We start from the raw sequence: 20918 nt of genomic DNA on the forward strand, positions 1-20918 counted from the left end.
TTAAAGCTTCCTTATCTATTGTCGACCAATAAGTCAAACTACAGTATTTTTTATTTAACTCTTTATCCTCTTCCTCCTACATCTGTTTTCCTTCCAAAGTCATTTATTTATTATCGATCAAATGTGTATTGCTACCACTAACAAAACTACCATACATACCAACCACCAGTGTTTACCTATCTTGGTGTCTACTCTCAATTCTCTTTTTTTCATTATTATTAAATTGTTTCTTTGTGCCCATTTTTGTTTCCAATTTTTTATAGGGATTAGTAAATTGAAATTGTTAAATGAACAGTGGAAATGATAAAAAGAAATAAAAAAATTAAGGATAGGAAGTGGAATAGGAACTAAATAAATATTATACTATTGTGGTTGTTATGAAAAAAAAGTGTTTCTGATATATTTATAACTGCATTTTGTTTCTATTTTTGATTTGCAATTATTAGTGATGTTATTCCTATAGAGAGAATTTCATTGATTTTGAACTCTGTACTGATAGAGTATACTGGATGTTGATATTAATAGTGATTGTTTAGACTTTGTTGTATTCAAAAGGTGGCAACCACGGATTGAAATTTAGAAATATTGATGAATATTGCTGTGTATTAAGCAAAATTTTATATTGATATAAGATCGTAAATAAACTTTTGGGTATTTGATGCGGCGTTTGTAGTTGATATAATGGTCTGCACTGAAAATTTTTAGATAAAAAAAGGATATTAGAACAAAGTTAAGTATTTACTTGGTGGTGATTTGGATGTTGATGGGTAGGCAATGGTGATGCAAGTAAGAATGAATGAAATCGAGATAGTGAACCATTTTTTTTTACTTTTTAATTTTATTGGACTGAAATTTAGAAATATTGATGAATATTGCTATGTATTAAGCAAAATTTGATATTGATATAAGATTGTAGGTAAACTTTTGGGTGTTTGATGCTGCGTTTGTAGTTGATGATAATGGTCTGCACTGAAAATTTTTAGATAAACAAGGGATATTAGAACAAAATTAAGTATTTACTTGGTGGTTTAGATATTGATAGGTAGGCAATGGTGATAGCAAGTAAGAATGAATGAAATAGAGATAGTGAACCATTTTTTTCACTTTTAAATTTTATTGTGAATTATAACCCAAAGGCATTACACAATTTTTTAGAAAAGTCTAGCCTTTGGGGTTTAGAATGTTACTTAAACAATGAAAATAGGAGAGATAGGTGTAATTTTTAGAACTTGAGGGGAATATTCTACAATTGTCAAAAATTGCGGGGGAGGTATGTGTAATTATCCTATTCTTTTTTTATGCTTAGCAATACGGAGAGCTAATACTATAGGTGTGGGACAGGGACACCATTCATTTTTTGAACATTTTGTAATTCTAAATGAACTGTTGTACTTGGTTTGATGTTCGGTTATTGTTCATGTATCTTTCATGCATAATAATTGCGTCTCTATTATGAAATTTTACAAGTAGATCATTTAGAGTTACACCCCGTCAAAAAAAATTAAAAATGTTACACCATGCATGACAACCTTCCGTATCCCTGGTCCACCTACCATCAATACAATATCTGTTTGGTAAGAAAACTAAAAATGCTACATATACTCCTTCCGTCTTTCTTTGATAGTCTTAATTTTTTACTCACACAGTTTATGAAAAATTAGTTTATTTTGTTAGAAAAGTAAATCTAGTCTATTATTTTTCTAAAATGCCTTTACATTCATATTAGAAGTATCACTAAACACTATACATTTGCATTAATTACAATAATAAAAATGATAGTATATTGCACCATTTAAGATATATATCAAAGCAATTATGGGTGGAAAAGTTGACTATATTAAATAAGATAAACTATATTTGCTGATAATAAAACATATTAAATAAGAGTATTTTAGAAAAATTAAAAGTTAACTATATTTTTCAATTAGAAGTTAGACTATAATTTTGAACTGATGAAAAGGACAACAAAACTATCAACATAGGACAGAAAGAGTATAATTTTAGAGTATTTTAAGACCATATAGTTTATGTTTTTCTAGAAAATACTTACACTCTACTTACCAAGATCTATCATATTTTTAAAGACATTTTAGGTAGACATATAGTTGTTTTTCACATATCTACCCATTTTACAGTCTTAAACAATGTTTTGAAAATCTGATCGGACTAGCCGGTTTGATCGATCATGACACCGGTCTGGTTCTATACCAAAGTTGAAAGTGTCAAATGACCGGTCAAATTCGTCAAAACCGATAAACCTGGTCGAACCTGTAATTTTTGATTTTTCAATTTTTCCCTGAATATTTTTAAAGTTTTTAAACTTTTGCAAAATGCAGGATTGAACTTGGGACCTTTGCTAGAAAAATCCAATGTGGTAATCATTGCACTATCACATCCATTTAGTCTCTTTTGATAACACATTTATATAAAACAAATCTCCATCTTTCTTTCATCCGTTTTTTCTACAAAATCTCATCCTCTCATGACTCTTTTTTTCTAGTCTTCAACTCTCTCTCTCTCTCTCCTCTTTTCTTTTGTCACCCCTTTTTTAATCCAACCTCTTTAGTTTTAATTAATTGATATTTTCTTCCATCTTTTGTTTTTGTCTATTAAATTGAAAAAAATTAAAAAAATTGTTTTTCTTTAACCCTAAAGACTAATTATTAAATGGTACAACCACTCACTTTCATCTCATTTTTTGTTTCTTATCAAATTTGCATCTCTATTTTCGATTCTCTTGATTTTTCTCTAAACTCCAAATTCCTTTTTTTTTTTTAAGTTGCAATCTCTAAATCCAAAAAATGTGAATTAAAATTTAAACTCATAATGTTTAATTCCTATAAATGTGAATTTTGTATAATTTCAAAATATTGTGGTATTTTTGGGTTGGATTTAAGATTTTTTTTGGTAGATATAATTGAAATTGAGATGAAATTTATTTGTTTCAACTTATAAATTAAAAAATTTTATTTTTGAAAATCCAAGTTGTTTGAAAATATTAAACTTTGCATCATATAAAGTTTTAAATCAGTCTATTGCATGTCTTATTTTGTACATATATATTTATGAAAATTATTTTTAAAAAATTCATTGAACCAGAATTGAATCGATCCGACCGATTGAACCTTGATCCGAACACGTCACTGGTTCAATTAACGATCTGAATTTTAAAACATTAGTCTTAAGACTTAGAAGGCGCTTTGGCAAATAGTTCCATTAAAGACAGCTGCAGGAGTAAACAAAAGCGAGAGCAACATATGCCATTTGACCTGCCAGCCCCCTTAACAGATATGATACCGATGGCAACGTGATATGTCAATGATTCTTGAAGCATTGTACTAGACCAACTAATGTTGTCGATTATTTTTCTTCCTTTAATTATAATTAACATCCACGTATTTTTCTTGAATATATTTGGGATAAAACTCTGTCTAATCATTATTTCTTCCTCGTAAATACGGATCCAAATTTCAGGCTGACAATTTTTTCTGTTGTTTCTACCATAGACGGTCATATGACAGAGTATGTTTGAAAATTATATCCCAGGTGCATACTGGGAAATTTGACCCCAGAACTCTAATGAGGAGCCCTTTTAGGTTTGCCAAAACAGTGTCAACAAAGCCAGGGGTCTGCAGATTGTGTGGATCCACGCTTTTGTGTAACATGAGTGGTCTCAAACAAGCCCAAATGTTCCCAGACAGGGAGCCGAATTGTCAAAAAGCTCACAAGCATACCGCCCAAGAGACCTTATTCAAGAGGAATGCACTTAGGCTTGCAACTTCGGGGTTTATGTTATCCTGGAACCACTAGCCCAAATGTATTAAGGCTTGGTGGGGTGGGAGGTAAAGGTTCAAACCTCCCACCAATCTGTCATAATTAAATATGACATTGCTTAAAAAATTCAGACGGATGCGTAGTACATCCGTCTGGTTCAATAGTGATTCAGTTTCCTCTGAGTTATCACAGGATCTCTTCAGGTCCTCCACCTCTTAATAGTGTAGGAAGCTATCGTATCGATAAAAAAAAAAAAAAAATTATCCTGACTTTCTTTCAGAATTCCAGATCTGGTAAGAGACACTCTACTGCTTGCTCAGTATCCCAACGCTCCCTTTGTCCCAAAAATTTAGACACTTTTGAGGAATACCACTTCTTTTTTTTTTTTTCAAATCGTAATCTGAAAGGTTGGACTTTTGCTCTTTTTCCGATATTATGCCTAGTTTGTAGTGGTAAAAATTTGAAATTTGAAAGGAGTCTTGTAGAAAAATTGAATTAGTGTTCACACAATTCATTGCTCATTGTAAAATGATGCACGCTCCTTTTTTTCCCGAAGCAGAAATTAACACACACACTTATAATTAGACTAAACACACAGAAGTTAACGAAGAAACCGGGCCGAAAGCAATTTAAGGAGGACCCACAAAGAATTCACGTTCAACCAATTGGCTGCACGCTCCTTACTTTAGCTAGATAAATATATATAAGCAAATCATGGGGCCCACCTAAATGACATAAAATCTTCATTATAACAAGAAGGTACAAGGGTTAAACTTGAAACTCAGATGATATATTTTTTTGGCTAAATTAGTAAGAGACACTAATTTTGAAACAGATAAAAAAAGAAAGTATAACACTTTTAATAAGACAGAGGGAATGTATAAGGTTACTTTGCTCAGTTAACTTTGGATCATATTGATTTCGATCTCTTCATCTGTTTATGCCAAGAATTTGTTTCACAAGCACATGGGGCCTGGTTCTTTTCAACAGCGCCATAATCTGAATTGGGGTAGTGTGAGCATTTGTCACTACTCTCAGATGTAATTCCCATTTGCTTATACAAGATTATCTATTAATTCTTGAAAAACTGACCACCTACGAGCAAATGTTCTCTCAACAAATGTTAAGACAGAAGCCAAAATGCTTCTGATATATATAACGGGGGAAATGATATTAGCACTTCTCAAAAAACCTCAAGCACTTCTTTTTTCTTTTACAGTTTAAGGGGCGGTTGAAGTTTTTTGAAAAGTGCCAATATCATTTCTCTTAATAAATAGTTAACCTTAATTGTACCAGAAACTAGTAGATGCAATTTTGAACGTTTCAGCTATGTGGAAAGCTGTAGACATAAACACTGTCTCCTCCAGCACTCTTTGCCCATCCAATATGAACTGAAATAAAATTGACAATTTATTTGTTTACATCAAACATTGTCTATTTTCCCGTAGAGGTAGGCCAGGTGAATACAATATCCATGTCCTAATCCTGTTACTCAGCCAGCCCCAACTTTATCACCTCAAGACTGCATTCCAACCCTCTGATTCAAGTTACAGAGTAATTGTGCTTCACTCGCTAACTTCTGGCAACAGCCAGATTGCTCCATTTCAACTTCATCTTCCGGGATCTTATAATCAGAACTTCCTTGAGTCATAGATATTATTACCACCAGAGGCCTTTCCGTACTTGCACATTCAGGCTGACTTGGGTACTTAACCATGCAGCATTAGTGTCACACAACTATAGTGGCAAGACAAATCAACAGAAACTCCAAAGTGGACACCAATTTCCTCCTTTAGACTTCACATTGAAAGAAAATAAATGCCATCCACATGAAGCTAGAATACCAAATCATGATCAGCTTTGAGATAGTTTTGTGTGAAACAGTTGTTGTTCAAGTAACTGTAAGGCATAGCTTCATCAACATCGGCTATTCATTTTAGTTTGTTCAGGTATAATGGCCATTTGTAACAACATGCAAGTCTGGATTCTAGTTTCCCAGAAAAATAAAACAGGATGTTCCCTTTTCTGTATGGTATGTCTTTTTCAACTCTAATAGTAAGAAAGTACCTACTGGCAAAATTACATTAATGCACTGTCGAACTAAAACAAAAACCCACATGGCAGTTGCATATGAGAGAAAAACACCAAAAAAAAAAATTTACTTGAAAACCTGCTGGTCACAATACACCAGCTTGCCACTCTTCTCACAAAGCCCTTGTTCACCGACTGATTTTACTAACTTCCCATAACTATATCTCAAAGGCATTCTGCCTAGAACCCTATGGAACTCTCTGATGCAGTCCCCTCTCCTTTTCCGATGCTCCCCTCTCCTGCTGCTCAACCCAGCCTCCCTCTCCTCCTTCCCCACCCCGCCTTCATTCCTTGCATCCCCCCAGTCCCTCACTCTCTCGGCTCCTGCTAATATGGGCCCTGCATTTACCTTGTCTGCCACAACAAAATTCATTAGAATATCCTCACAATTCCTTTCAGCATCCACAATTTTCCGCAGCTCTTCATTTACTTTCCCACCTCCACAACTGTATTCCCATAAGTATTCCCATTTCATGACCATGGCCTTGGTGAGTATAATGGAATACTTATCGCTGCTGATAGTGTAGATCCAAGACTTGGTACTCAAATCATATGCATGTGATCTAGCAAAGAAACCAATCAAACGATTAGGATTTGATTTCCAAATGTTGAATGCAAAGTCAATGGAACTGGAATCAAGTTCCACATCATCATCACAGATGAGGACAGCACGGGTGTCAATTGATTCCCTGGGATAGAATCGCGAATTTAAGCTTGCAGTGGTTTCATGGATGACAGAGATGGGGGCATTTACGGTTGAGTAATGGGATAGGTTCTTGGAGAGTTGGGAGATGGTTTGGGTTGGAGTAGCGGGATTGCACCACAATATTAGGATGGATGAGACTGATGCAGCTGCTGAATACCTGGCAGCAATGGATTGGAGGAGTGGGATTCTGTGCTCTGAGTAGCCACTTATCACCACCGTCATTTGGTCTAGTCGGAGAGTCCGAGGGTCCACTTTATTGTCACATAAATCAGAGCTGTTTGGATTAAGTCGGAGTGAGAAGACCAAAATAAGGAAGTCAAATGAGGACATTAGGACTAAGGTTAGGATGAGCATGGCTTTGAAGTTTTTCATCTGAAAGTGTGGACTATTGGACTACAAAGCCAATAACATTTGAGATTAGCACTGCTGTTGGCTCCATAAGGATGGGCAATCCAAATCTGCAAGAAGACATAACAAGAAAAGGCTGTATATATTTCTCTTTCTGAGCAAAACCAGAAGGGTCAACTCATAAACATCATAAGATCATGAAGAAAAGATAGAAAAGCCAGGATATATGACTTAACAAAATCTTTACTTGCCTAAATGACTGTAGCAATACTCACTTTTTATCGTCAATAGTCAGAATTACAGAGCAAAATCCAGATATGTGATCATTCTCTTGAAGGAGGAAATAGCTGTCTATTGCCAGTCTCTGCTACAATGGCATCCTTGACAAGCTTCATTCTTGAAGCAAGGAGAGTAACAAACAGGGAAAATGGGATAATTGGCAAAAAGAAACAGAATCCAAATTAAGAAAAAAAGTGATTTGCAGAAAAGCTCGATGGACGTAGTCCTTGTAAGCACAGAGAAACCATCAAGTTCAGCAAACAAACTTCAAAAGAATTGAAGAGTTCATTCTTTTAGTGCCCCTTTTCTATATCTCAGGACTTAGTTCTACAATCATCAATAACATAAGCAACACTCAAAGCTTGTTAAACACACCAATGGCTCTCCTTACATAAGATACCTCTATTGCAGAATGATTCCCAGGGGATGAAAGGAAACTCTAAAACATCTAAACTTCTAATCATCCCCATAAAAGTGGTACTAGACCCTTAAAGATTAGCCTCTTATACACCATTATCTTAGATTACTACAGGGATGATAAGCAGCAATGGCTGAAAAATCTAACATTGCCTAGCTCATTTCTTGACCTTTTTTCCCTCAAAGATTCAAATAGAGCAAAGACTTGACTGGCTTGTGATTAGATATTTAGTTGGTCAAACTTGCAATATTCACAACAACTAACAGAAAACAGGACAACCAAATAGCAGAAAAGCAACCATCTAAATTTTAAAAAAAATCCAGAAAATAAGGGAAATTTATATCAAATGATAGCAACTTGAAGGCCATAAGAAGCTAGCCACTAATATGAAACTAAAGCTACTAAGAAAAATTAATTAAATGCAATTACCTTCAATAGCATAAAACAGCTTGGGGGAAAATGATTACAGCTTGATTTCTTCAAGCAAAAAATTCAAGAAATGGAAAATAAAAAATTTGCGTCGACCAATCTGTGTTGCGAATCCTCATCTGCAAATCGGAAGAAGAGAGCTAGGGAGAAAGAAAAGGCCGTGCGACGTCGTTATTTTTATTGAGTCTAATGAAAATCGTTCAAAACGTCCTCATATTTTATAGAATAACTTTTTTCGTCCCTCACTTTTAAAAGTATAATTTTACGTTCCTTACAAATTCACATTGATCAAATTTAGTCTCTATCTAGGTTTCTGACTAGTTTTTTGTCGGAATTTACTACGTGCTTAGCATGTAATCATTTTTTAGAAGTAAAATTGTCGAACCAAATTATATATATTCTGATTCATAGTCCTACACATTTCATAAAATGAATTATTTCATCCCTCATATTTCACAGATTAAATTTTTTTATCTCTCATTGACAATATGTACTAATAGTTTTTTTTAAACCCATATATATATATATGTTTGATTTCACCTGAACAGTACGAATATCATGTAATATATCGCTATTTGATTTCATCTAAACAGGCTAATTGTAGCTATACATATGCTATTTAATAATATATAAGGGATTTAAAACTAACAATTTGGTTTTAAACTCATTTATATATCTATTTGATTTCATCATGTGAACCTATTCAATATTTGTGGCATTTTCTCTTTTGGTAATAATTTATTTATTGAGTTGTATAATAAATTCATCTAATTAATGGGTCCTAACTCGAATTCTATAGTCATGCTAATAAATTGCAGTTTAAATCTAAAGTTTCTATTTACTACCTTTAAAATCAATAATTGAATTACTTGCCTTGTGATTATTTTAAAATTTGAATGTCCCAACCACTTACTTCTTTTGTCATACTTTTCCTTTGTTTATTTTTTCTGTCCAAATTTAATTCGATATAAATATCAGACAAAATCAAATAGAGATATATTACATGCTATTTCTACCGTTAAGATGAAATTAAATAGATGTATACATGGGTTAAAAAAAACTCTTCATACACATGATAAATTAAGGATGAAAAAATTCATTTTGTTAAATGTGAGTAACGAAAAAATTCAATTTGTGAAATGCGAGGGACAAAAAACTTATTTTGTGAAATTTGAGGGATGAAAAAAATTATTTTATAAAATGTAAGGAATTATAGATCGTATTATGTAAAATTTAATTTGATAATTTTGTCCTTAAAAAATGATCACAGGCACATGGTGGATTCTGATAAAAAACTAATCGGAAACTTAGGTAGGGATCAAATTTGACTAATGTGAATTTATAAGGAACTTAAAATTACACATTTAAAAATAAGGGATGGAAAAAGTTATTTTACAAAATTTGGGGGGACGTTTTGAACCATTTTCCCTTGAATCTATTCTTGCTTTACTTGTACAATTAAACGACGCCGTCACACCAAAGCACAAATTTCACAAATAGAGAAAAAGAAAAAAAAAAGAAAAGAAAAAGCTTAAACCTCGAATTTTGAAGGAGGAGATTTTGCATTTTCATCCACTTTTCCCTCCCATTTTCTCCCTCCCAATCTCCCAACTTTTCTTCTCGGCTTTGATTTTTGCAAAACAAAGAAAAAGAATGAAGGTCAAGATTCTGCGTATCCTTTTTTGATTTAATTGTGTTATTTGATTTGCAAAATGTTTCCATTTCATCTACTTATTCCTTCTTGAATTAATGATCTGATTGGTAGCCTGAACTGAGATTATTGATAATTAATCACATGCTTTGGAATCTACTCTAATTTTGTCTAATTCTTGGTTTATTACCTGCATTTTTTGGATAGAGCTTATGAATCCACTCCAATTCTGTCTGATTCCTCGTTTAATTATCTGCATTGCATTCATGGATAAACTTTGGTTGTGTACTTAGATTGATTTGCTTGTATCACTTGATGTTGAATTTCCTCAATTTTGTGTTTCAATTACTTGTTATCAACTTGGTCTTTGGAGAATCCTATCTTTTGGACATAATGTGTTGTTCGCCTCTTAGGTTAGATGCTGATTTAAGTATCTGATTTTGTTGAATTTTTCTCGGAGTGTTGTTTGAAGATTAGATTTCCCTTGACCTCTTTGCTTGCGAATATACTGCTGGGATCGATGAACAGAGTATGGTCTTTTTCCCATGTACATTTTTATTAGTTTTCTGTAATTCAAACTGTGTAGGGAATTTATAAGCTTTTAACAACGTGTACTATAGATGGCATGCTGTTGCATCATGGACATGGGATGCGCAAGATGAGACGTGTGGGATTTGTCGGATGGCGTTTGATGGTTGTTGTCCTGATTGTAAACTTCCCGGGGATGATTGCCCTTTGAGTGAGTCTTGGACAGATACTTTGACTAACCTTTTCCCATTATAATGTTGCTTTTCCATTTATCTACTGTTTCATTGCAGATGAATGCTTTGTCTGCTTAATGGGTTTTCCTAGCAGTTCCTTTTGTTAAGAAAACATTGCTTCTTATTTGTGCAACTCATATTACTCTTGCACTTTGACACAGATACAATGCTTTTTATTGTCCAATGTTTTGTCATGTGTTTTTTGAATCTCATCCTTGCATTATAACCTTTAAGTTTGAAATCCTGTGGCCTTAAATGGAAGAAAGTAGTAAAAGGATGATTTTTTATAGAACCTAGGAATGGTCTGCAACGACAGTTTGTGGCTTTGAATTTGGGATGAACAAGTTCGTCGTTAGCTGGACATACATCTGTTTTAACGATTGTGAATAATCAACTGCTTCTTCAGATCCTTATTTTACACATGTGGATCCCAGACCTTTCAGGGTGTTGGTCTTTTATTTTTTGTTACAAGAAGATACCTTTCTCTGTCATATAATAATAGGTTTCTGCAACTATTTGCTTGATAGAACTTTCCTTTTGCTCTAATTTTTGTCTTTTTAATGTGGCTAATTAAATTCTTCTCATATTTACCACTCTGCTAATTCAAATAACATGTTTTTCTGTCATTTTTTCCTATTGGTTTTCTTCCCAGAATATCTGTTAAGATATATAAACGAGATACGAGTTGTGGTTTCTATCGTATAAACAAATACTGTTGTCTCTTCTCTTTAACGTCCATATGTGATTCTATGACTTGGGCTTTCCTGTATCTGCTTTAATATGCCACCACAGATGGTTATGCTTTGCTAATCGCTACATTCCTTTTGCAGTCTGGGGTGCTTGCAACCATGCATTTCATCTTCATTGCATTTTAAAGTGGGTCAACTCACAGACTCCTCAAGCCCATTGTCCAATGTGCCGAAGGGAGTGGCAGTTTAAAGGATGAGTTTAGTCTTAGTTCTATTCCCGCTGTGTTTGTTCTTCTATCTCACTTTCCTGGTACATCTTATTGAGCAAAAAATTAAGGCACCGTTCTCCCCAAAAGAAACGAAAAAGACATGATGGTTATTTATTGTACTTGTGGTGAGATCTTAAACATGAACATGTGGTTTCATGTACATGCTAGTTAGCAACCCAATTATTTTCTTGTTTGAGGGTTGTTGGAATTTTGTATTTTGCTTGCAAGCTCTAAAAAAAATATATAAGCCACTTATCCAAGAGTGATTGCTGTGGTTCATTCACCGGTTGTGGATGTTGAAAGAACGATGGATATACTTTTGAGGTTCAGCTCTGATGCATTTCCAAACAATTCTAAGGTCCTGATTTCTACATTGTTCTTACCTGGGTTGTGTTAGGTGGCTAGAAAGTGCATGCATGTTTGTTCCTTAAGTTACTGCTTTATGCATTTTCTTTTCATCAATTTGTAGGGAATTGGTGCTAAATGTCTTTTGATGAGGAATAGTTGTTTATGTAGCTGGTCAAAAGGATTTGAAATCTATGCACAGGAATGATCTTTTCTAGCTTTCAGTTCTTGTACATGGATGAAGCCAGTAACCTTAATGGCTTGAAAAAAGGTAATGGGGCTGCATATTACCTTTGGTGCCATTTATTCTAGCTCTTTAATCATATTCTTAGAAATTATTAAAAAAAAAAAACAAGGTCAAGGCCTTTGATTTCGTTTCACTTCTCTTTGAAATTGATAGAAGTAGGAATCTGCATTACTAATAAAGAGAAGAACAAACATAAAAAAATAAAGGAATGAAAAGAAATTAATGATAAAAGTGCAATTATAAGACACAATCTCTTGAAAAAATGTTACTGATGTTATATGTCCTTGGTAGAAGTGTTTCTTTTCCAATTTGTGGCTTCTCATAGATAGTTGGAATGAACTTTCTAATTTTATGATTTCCAATGTTTAACATGTTTAAAGACATCACTTTGTTCCACTTGGTTTGCACTGAAAGCTGTTAAATGCCTTCGATGTTTGGAGGTTTAAGTAATAAATATTTGATTCTTGTTTAAAATGAGGCACACAACACATTGTGACAGCGTCTTTTCTGATTGTGATGACTAAATTTTGTACCAAATCACTAGTTATGCTTGTTTACCTTAGGCAGTTTCATGCCTCAGTGCGTCATTCCCAATTTTTCAGGTAGCAGTTAGATTTCCATGTCAATTTGTTTTGAGTAACCATCCTAATTTAAACAGTTTTGGCTTGGAAAAATGACATGCACCCAAGTAATAGCCTTATTTATGGAAATGATTATGGTTCAAGGACTTTTCGTGGCAGACTTTGGACTGAAAAATGGAAATTAGTTGAGTTGAAGGGTAACTTTTTTATTTGTCTCAATTGGCTTAAGTATCTGTATGAATCATGAAAGCTACTGGTGTCAATATATGTGAAACTGGATGGAGACTTGAATACATAGAAGCACAGATTCTTATTCTGCATTGGAGGTATACAGTTAGTTTTGTTTGAAATGATGTTCTTCGGATTGTTTTTTATTTAGAACAAAGTGGCTAATGCAAGGGTTGATAGTATGGTATTGTGTTAATATTTGATAGCTCTGGGGGTAAAATGTGCTTGAATAATGGGATAAGGGATATTTGGGAGATTAGGTGATCATTTGATCTGGAATTCACCATTTGATACGCTAAGAGCTTGGTTTTCATGATAGGTGGACTGAAATGGTTGCAAATATCCGTAACAACTGCTGATTTCAAGTTGGTTGCCATTGGGATTTTCAAGTACCATAAAGATCATGGCATAGGGATCCTGTGTTTTTTTTTTTTTTTGCTTTTTTGTTTTGGGGGGGGGGGGGGGGTCATGCTTTCTGGCGAATTTTTATAGAGGATTGATTTAGCTCAGCTATATCAAACAGCTGTGCCTTTATCGGTCACTCATCTTTCGTTTTCCCAGGACAGTTAATTACACATGCCTGAATATAGAAGGGTCAGTGACAAAAATCACTCATCTAACCATTACTTCTTATTCCCGTGGTTGGAAACTGCACAGTTTAATGGTGGTTTGATTTTGATCATCAATTCACCTCAAATCATCATTGACTCCAATGACACCCTGTAGCATGATTAGACTCAGATGACCAGTATCACCTAAAAACTTCTCGCCTCTTTGGAGGGGGCGACTGGGTGCTGATTATAAGACAGGTAGGAAGAGGGGATGTGGACTGCATCACGAATGCCCAAAAAAAAAGGGCAAGTCAGGGTGCAGAGGGGGCGGTTGCTGGGGACAAGGATGAATGATGAGCGAACTATTAAAGAAAGAAAGAAAGAAGTAACGCTTTTTTGCCTACCAGCATGGAAGGCTTCCCTTGAATGAAAGAAAGGTGCATTGTAGTTTAAGTGGTACAACAGAATTTCAGGAGAGAGAGAGAGAGAGAGTGAGGCCCTTGGAGTTTATATTACTTTAGCTGGAAAGTGATGTCAAGGTTTTGCAGGGCTAGTTCTTGCCAGTTTCTTTTGTTTTTCTTTGATTCTGAATGCAGGACCCTTTGGGTCTTCAACTTACCACTCTAGTTCATCTGGAGCCACAACATGTAGATGCTGTGAATTTGATGGCCTCAATCAAGACAATGGTCATATTCTTTGACTCATATAAGCTCTCCCCTTCAAGACTGTACATATGTACGACATCTCACATCTAGGGGTGGGCGCGGGTCGGGTACCCGCCCCATTCATCATTTGACTAATCCGACCCGCACCTTGCGGGTCAGTCATTTTTTGACCCTTACCCGCCCCGCATATCAGCGGGTACTCTATAATCAGGTACCCACTGAGATAGGGTCGGATCAACGGGTACCCGCCCTGCCCCATTTATCATTTAATTTTAAAAAAATGATTTATACCAATTTAATTTTATATTTTACACATTCATCTAAGATTTAAAAAATATTTTTTCTAAAAAAAGGTTTCCCACCAAGAAACAAGCATGTGAAGAAAATATAAGATAAAGGAAAAAATTTAAAAGAATTCGAAATCAATAAAAGTTTGAAATAAGTAGCACAATTTTTAATATATATGTTCCACATTAATTAAGTTTTTTTCTATAAAATATAAGATCATGACCTCTACAAATGAATCTTGTAAATAAACTATAGTCTCTCATATTTGTAATGCAATTTGTTTAATAAAATTACTTATTTAGTTCTTATTATTTTATAGTGTGTGTATAAAAATAAAATAAAAAATATATATATGCGGGGCGGATCGGGTACCCGCGAGTTTTTAATTATGTGACCCTAACCCGAACCGTATCTTAGCGGGTACCCGATCCTCTTTTGACCCGATCAAATAATAAAAATCGGATATCTTAATTTTCGGATCGGATCGGATATGACGGGTTTTCGGGTTAGCGGATAATTTTGCCCACCCCTACTCACATCTCATTCCATTGTTTCTCTGTCCACTTTCGTCAATCGAGTTAGCTGTTAATTTATAGTTTTCAAATTCATATCCTAATAAATGCAGGAAAAAGGAAATTGAAGAGAGGACCTGTGAAGAAAGTTGCTTAAGATTCACCAAATACATGTGTGTTAAGAAAATTGTCTTTGTCCTGCTTATGACACCTCACTCCAATTGAATATCCTTTTCCATCGGGAAACAGGTCAAAGAAGCAGGGAAAAAAAAGGAAGACATCGATATGAAAGTAGGAAAACAGTTGCTTCCATTTCTGGTTTTTACCACTTAGATATGTTGGCAGGCAACAAAGTTGCCATCTCATAGCAGCACATCGGATTTGGTAGGTGATCTATTGAAGAAATTGACTGCTTGAGATGGAACTTTGCTCCGAAACAGAGGATGTCGAAGCAAGTACAGCCCAGTGAGCTGAACTACTTGCATAGGAGCAACATAAAAGACCAGAGAACAGAAAAAGACGAACATGATAAATACGGCTGTGGCTCTTGGATCCTTCCAACTTACCAGGGAAAGAGCCCTTTCCCCTTGCATTGCCACATCTTCCATTGCAGTTTGAATCAAACCTGCAACACTCCGCAGGCGGGTGTATCTCATCTTCACTACGTCTGCTCGCCGAGAAGTTGGGAAAGTATCAAACTCCTCATCCCATTCATCTTCATCAACAGCTTCAGCCAAAGAAAGCTGAGCATCCAGGTGAGGTGGATGTCTAGGCCTGAATCGATAGTTTCTCAAGCCAATGACAGCAAAGCAGAGGAAAATGTTGGGCATGATTAATAGTGGATAGCGGACCTGCATGAAGAACAATACATGCACAACGATAGTTGTCAATGAATTTTTCCAGTGACAGATATCATGGAAGCATTGAGAAATAGCTGATATCCAAGAAAGAAGTGATGTTATGCGATGAAAGTTAGCTTTGATTTTCCTAAGAGACCTGGGCCAGCCCCAGTGGTCCAACACATATTGCACTGTCTCCTTGCGGAGAGGCGGCTCTTCTCCATCTAGCCCCTCAGCCACAATCTTTTCTGCTTGATACTGCATCTTGTCAAGTTGCCCTGCAGTTATAGGTTCAAGAAAATGCATCTTGGGCAACAGAGGCCGACAGTATTGTGTCACCATGTTCCTCCAAGCTGTGCAAGTGAATCGAATTGCCAAATGTAGTTCCCCTTGCTTCCTGAAACCACGGGGTCCAACAACGAGTAAAGGATAACGATATGCATAAATCTTACCCATTACCAAGGTTGAAAGTCGAATTCTCACCCTACCAATCCTCTGATCTTTCACATTCCCTTTGCATCCACTGATCTGGCAATTGTCAAAAACACCAATTGTAATCACAGTACAAGGGTCGTATACTTCCCAAGTATACTTTTCATTCCAGTGAGGTGTCGGAGTATCAAGAATGGTTCTTGTCTTTACCCACTTGTTACCATACTTGGCCACACAATAAGCATCAGTTCGTGTACTTATACCATCATTATTCATCTTCACTGGTAGCAGATTTTGAGCACTCAAAATCCCCAATTCCAGAAAGCCAATGCTAGACCTTCTCAAATGTTCTGCAGAAGGCTGAAAATCGCTGCTAAATTCAATGGGCTCATCCACAACATGGTAACCAGCATCTATACAGATGGAAAGGCATATTCTGCTGCAACAGTTTACCTTTACCTTCTTCTTCTTTCCTTCTCCTTCAGTCACCGAACGATTTTGGAGGTTGAACCATCGAGAATCAGGAAGCTTATTGTTTTCCCCTCTATGTGGAACTTCTATAACAGGTATCAGTAGCGTTCCAATTACCTCTTCCTTGCCTGGTCCAACCTTGTCCTCAACCGCTATAAATATGCATCCATCAGAAAGGTCCGACACTACAAACATCATTTCAGAATTCCATACTGGACTATTGGTTCTCTCTTTTGATGGCTCTGTTTTATCGCTTTCATTCTCAACATCTACCTTCACATATGCAGCCGGTTGCCTACCTTTTTCAGAGGATATAAGATCTTTAGCCTCGATAACATGAATACGCAGGTGATACAAATTTGGCGAAAAATAAACTTTTGACCGTGTATCAACTTGACTCTGCCTGTTAAAGCTCTGAGCATCGGAGTGCCAAGCTTCAGTAAAGGCCTCATCCGCTTGCGTTCCCATCCAAACTGCAAGCATAATCTCCCCCGTTTTGATCCTTTGACTGTCTTCATCCTCCAATTTATACCACTGAGGAGCTATTGGACTTTCTGGCGGACATCTAAGAGGAACTTTCGTTACATCGAATGATACCCTTCCTACAAAATTTCCCTCTAGATCAGTTTCTTTGTCTCTGACAGTTACTTCAATCAAATTGGACTGCAGTCTTTCCTTGGAGAAAGCAATAACGCTTTCCCATACGGGACTTTGGTTCTTCTCCACGTTCTTTGTAACGATCCCTTTGTCAGTCCCAACCTTCACTTCCACATATGGATCAAGACTTCCTGATATCTCCGCCCCTGGAAGATCCTTTGCCTTCACAACATTGACATACAAAAACTGCATTGTCTCCACCACATCATAAGTACCACCCTCTGCCACTGGTGGCACAGTCTCGACCAACCCATAATCAGGTCTTTGCACAGGAACCTGCATATTCCTTAGATAGTACTGCAGCATTGTGAAGCTTACTTCTGGACTGGCTTTTGTACAGGAGGAAGAGGACGAATGTGTTTAATGGCCTAAATTATGTCTGCTTCTAACCCTTTTCTAATTAGAGACACTGCCAGGGGTTTTAAAAGTGAAGCTGTTTTTCTGGTTCATAGAGTAATAAGCAGTATGAAACCAGCTCCGCTCAGCCCAGCTGAGAGTTAGGCTGCCAGGGAGAGACTTAAACCTCTAGGTCAACCAAAAAAAAAAAAAAGTAAGAAGTATGAAATATAGTTGGAAAAATTGCATAAATAGTCCTCACACATTGTATTTATACTCTTTTTTATCCCTCACTTTTAAAATGAAGCAACATTCTTCCTTCATGTGCACAAAGTACACCATTTTGGTCCTTACATCCATTTCTAGGTCTTTTTGACAGAAAAAACGTCACATGCTTGCATGAAACAGTAATTTCACGGGTCAAAGGGTATTACATCCATTTTTGTTCAAAATATAAAAATTTTTAGATTCTCAATCTATCATAAAGGACTTGAACTCCCAACTTCGAATCATGACCTAAGATATATTTCATTTGTTTCTTAGTTTCTTTTTATTTTTTTAATCACGTTTGGCTATATCTTATTCTCCTTCTTCTTTGTTGGGTTCTCTGTGTTATTTGTCATATTTTTAAATATATTTGTCATATTTTTTCTATATTTCTTGCCCTTTTCTTGTTACTGCAACTAGTATTTGGTCACTTTTTTTTTAACCATTTAAAAGTATTATTTCTTTTTTTGGTTAAGTTTCTTTATCGGAATTTAGAATTTTCTCATTTTACAAGTCCTATAGATTTTTTCTAAAACTTGAAATTTTTGTAATTATTAATTTTACTAGGCGTATGTATTTGGGGGAGAATGGCGTCTAATATCTTTTGTACTCCTAAAACTATTATTGCATGGTGGCATGGGCATTTATTGGGAAAAGTGACCTAAAATGGATATAAGGACTAACATGATACATTTTGTCTATGTGAAGGATGAATTTACAACATTTTAAAATGAGGGACCAAAAAGCTATATTCAAGATATGTGAGGGACTATTTCCATCATTTTCCCGACATGGTTTACATAATTTTTTATCTTTGCCCACATTGTAACGGAAAGAAAAATTTTTCAAATTCCAAGTCATAACCTGATAAAGCAATTTGCATTACAAAATTCACAAGATGGAGACGTAGGTTGCCATGTACAACGAACCGGTAATAAAATAGCCTTTGTGTCGTGTTCCAGGAATGTGATCATCATTGTCGCTAATGGTCTAAAGACTTATTAAATATATGGTCGTGAACTGAACTGAGCTACAATGTTTCTAAACTCGGAGCGGACAGTGAATCGAAAAAACTTTCGATTCGCGGTTCGAGTTCAAAGATTTAATAATTTTTTATTTATTTTAACATTAAAAATTTTGAATAAAACTAAAATATTTATTTTATAAAAAAAATTTAATGAAAATTGATAGAACTTTTCCATATTTATTGATTCAACCGGTTCTTGACCAATTCAATTAATCTTTAGGTTATTCATTGAATTGGGCCGATGACTTGACTGGTTCAAGGTTCAATCGATCGAACCGACTGGTCCAATCTGATTTTCAAAACACTGCTAAGTTGAGGTGTTATGAAAGAGTTATTTTAAAATAGGGTGTTTTGAAAGATGAATTAAGGACTTGTAAAGTAAAATGGGTTGGGAGCTTGTGCGTCCCGTTTCATATACGGTTAGCACTGTGGGTACTCCACTCGCAAATACAATACACCATCCATCCCAAGTTGTTTATCACATTTTGAAATTTCAACCTCTTAAAAACTGACTTCATAGTTTGTTTTCAAAGTTGTACTTTAAAATTCAAATTGTAAATTTAAATTTAGTATTAAATATAGATAAAAGTGAGAATATTTGACTTTTGATAAGACGACAAATATTTTGAAATATTCTAAAATAAAAAGTATGATACTTTTAATGACAAAACATGATATTTTTAATGATTTTCGTGACACTTTCAATGAAATTGAAGGAGTACTAGCCTAAAATCCATGAATCTTTTACGAAATAGCTACTGGTTGAGCCTTTTCGAAACAACTGTTGAGCTTTTTGTGTTGAGTCAAAATTTAGCACCGGCCTCAATACAATGAACACTAGTCTAACACACTTACTACACACGATAGTGTCATTATTGAAAGGAATTAAAAAGGAGGGTGAATTTAAAAAAAAAAAAAGTAAGAAATCTGTAGGAAAAAAGTAGTTCAGATAAACATAACAGCAACGACGTATAAGCTTCAAAATCCACATCTTAATTCTTACATCAAGCTATTTGGATTGCGAATTAGATCATAACGAAATGAAGGTCAATACAGGTTATTCGAACAAATTTGTACTTGGTCCACATCATAGCTCTTACAAGATAATAAATGTAATTGGTGACAGGTTGTCCGAACCAATTTGAAGAATATTCCATGTTGAGACTTCTTTAGAATAAAATAGAGGGAAAATCGTTAAAAACATCTCTTATATTTTGTAAAATGACTTTTTTCGTTCCTTATTTTTAAAAATATAATTTTATGTCAATTACAAATTCATATTAGTTAAGTTTGGTTCCTACCTAAGTTTTCAATTAGTTTTTTGTCGAGATCTACTACGTGCCTTGCACGTGATTATTTTTTAGGAAAAAAATTATCAAATCAAATTTCACATAATCCGATCCATAATCATTCACATTTCATAAAATAAATTTTTTCATCCTTCATTGATAATTTGTACGAATAGCTTTTTTTAAACCCACGGATATATCTATTTAATTTTACTTAAACAATATGAATAGCATGTAATATATTTATATTTGATTTCACCTACAATTATAATTAGCTTGTTCAGGTAAAATCAAATAGAGATATATTACATACTATTCAGGTGAAATCAAATAAATATATATATGAGTTTTCAAAAATAAGAAAAACCATTCGTACATATGATTAATGAGGGATGAAACAAATTATTTTGTGAAATGTGAGAGATTATAAATCAGATTATGTGAAATGTGATTTGACATTTGGTCCTAAAAAATGATCACGTACAAGATACGTGGTGAATTCCATTCAAAAATTAATTAAAAACTTAGTTAGGAACTAAATTTGACTAATGTGAATTTATAAGGGACGTGAAATTATATTTTTAAAAATAAAGAATGAAAAAATTATTTTATACAATGTGAATGACTTTTTGACGATTTTCCCTTCAAACGTAAGTATAGTCGCACCAAACGATTGACAGATACAGCAAATCACTTTCCCTGCCTATTTTCCTTTTTATAGCAAATCTCTTTTTGCAGATGAAGTATAAGTTTTATAACGAACAGGTC

The 20918-nt window shown here is 34.8% G+C and overlaps 3 protein-coding genes across 6 annotated transcripts; 1 reads left to right on the forward strand and 2 right to left on the reverse strand.

Moving 5' to 3' along the window:
• Positions 1–5061: 5061 nt before the first annotated feature.
• Positions 5062–8219, reverse strand: LOC113711017 (glycosyltransferase family protein 64 C3-like). 4 transcript variants are annotated; one of them, XM_027234145.2, is made up of 4 exons: positions 8046–8219; positions 7195–7315; positions 6729–7029; positions 5062–6428 (listed from the first exon to the last, which is right to left on the reverse strand). In XM_027234145.2, the coding sequence occupies exons 3-4, from the start codon at positions 6941–6943 to the stop codon at positions 5933–5935; spliced, it is 711 nt and encodes a 236-aa protein (XP_027089946.1). In that variant the 5' UTR covers positions 6944–7029; positions 7195–7315; positions 8046–8219; the 3' UTR covers positions 5062–5932. The 4 variants fall into 4 exon arrangements, with proteins under 4 accessions (XP_027089946.1, XP_071923944.1, XP_027089944.1 ...); XM_072067843.1 differs by having other exon boundaries at positions 5062–7029; positions 7195–7308; XM_027234143.2 differs by having other exon boundaries at positions 5062–7029.
• Positions 8220–10089: 1870 nt separating this feature from the next.
• LOC113711273 (anaphase-promoting complex subunit 11) lies at positions 10090–11675 on the forward strand. The gene is made up of 3 exons (XM_072066975.1): positions 10090–10109; positions 10317–10435; positions 11288–11675. Exons 1-3 carry the CDS (start codon positions 10090–10092, stop codon positions 11401–11403), a joined length of 255 nt encoding a protein of 84 aa, XP_071923076.1. The 3' UTR covers positions 11404–11675.
• A 3443-nt stretch (positions 11676–15118) lies between these two features.
• Positions 15119–17727, reverse strand: LOC113712147 (multiple C2 domain and transmembrane region protein 6-like). Its single transcript, XM_027235437.2, has one exon. It carries the CDS (start codon positions 17535–17537, stop codon positions 15195–15197), a length of 2343 nt encoding a protein of 780 aa, XP_027091238.1. The 5' UTR covers positions 17538–17727; the 3' UTR covers positions 15119–15194.
• Between the last annotated feature and the right edge of the window lie 3191 nt (positions 17728–20918).

This window comes from Coffea arabica, chromosome 10e (genome assembly GCF_036785885.1).
Source record: "Coffea arabica cultivar ET-39 chromosome 10e, Coffea Arabica ET-39 HiFi, whole genome shotgun sequence".
In the NCBI taxonomy this organism is placed as follows: domain Eukaryota; kingdom Viridiplantae; phylum Streptophyta; class Magnoliopsida; order Gentianales; family Rubiaceae; genus Coffea; species Coffea arabica.

Bases quoted from the DNA above. Each gene is read 5' to 3' on its own strand.
- LOC113711017 (XM_027234144.2), bottom strand. From the start codon at position 6,943: ATGAAAAACTTCAAAGCCATGCTCATCCTAACCTTAGTCCTAATGTCC.
- LOC113711273 (XM_072066975.1), top strand. From the start codon at position 10,090: ATGTGTTGTTCGCCTCTTAG. The intron at 10,110-10,316 runs GTTAGATGCTGA...CGTGTACTATAG, and splicing joins ATGTGTTGTTCGCCTCTTAG to ATGGCATGCTGTTGCATCAT. The intron at 10,436-11,287 runs GTGAGTCTTGGA...TTCCTTTTGCAG, and splicing joins CGGGGATGATTGCCCTTTGA to TCTGGGGTGCTTGCAACCAT.
- LOC113712147 (XM_027235437.2), bottom strand. From the start codon at position 17,537: ATGCTGCAGTACTATCTAAGGAATATGCAGGTTCCTGTGCAAAGACCT.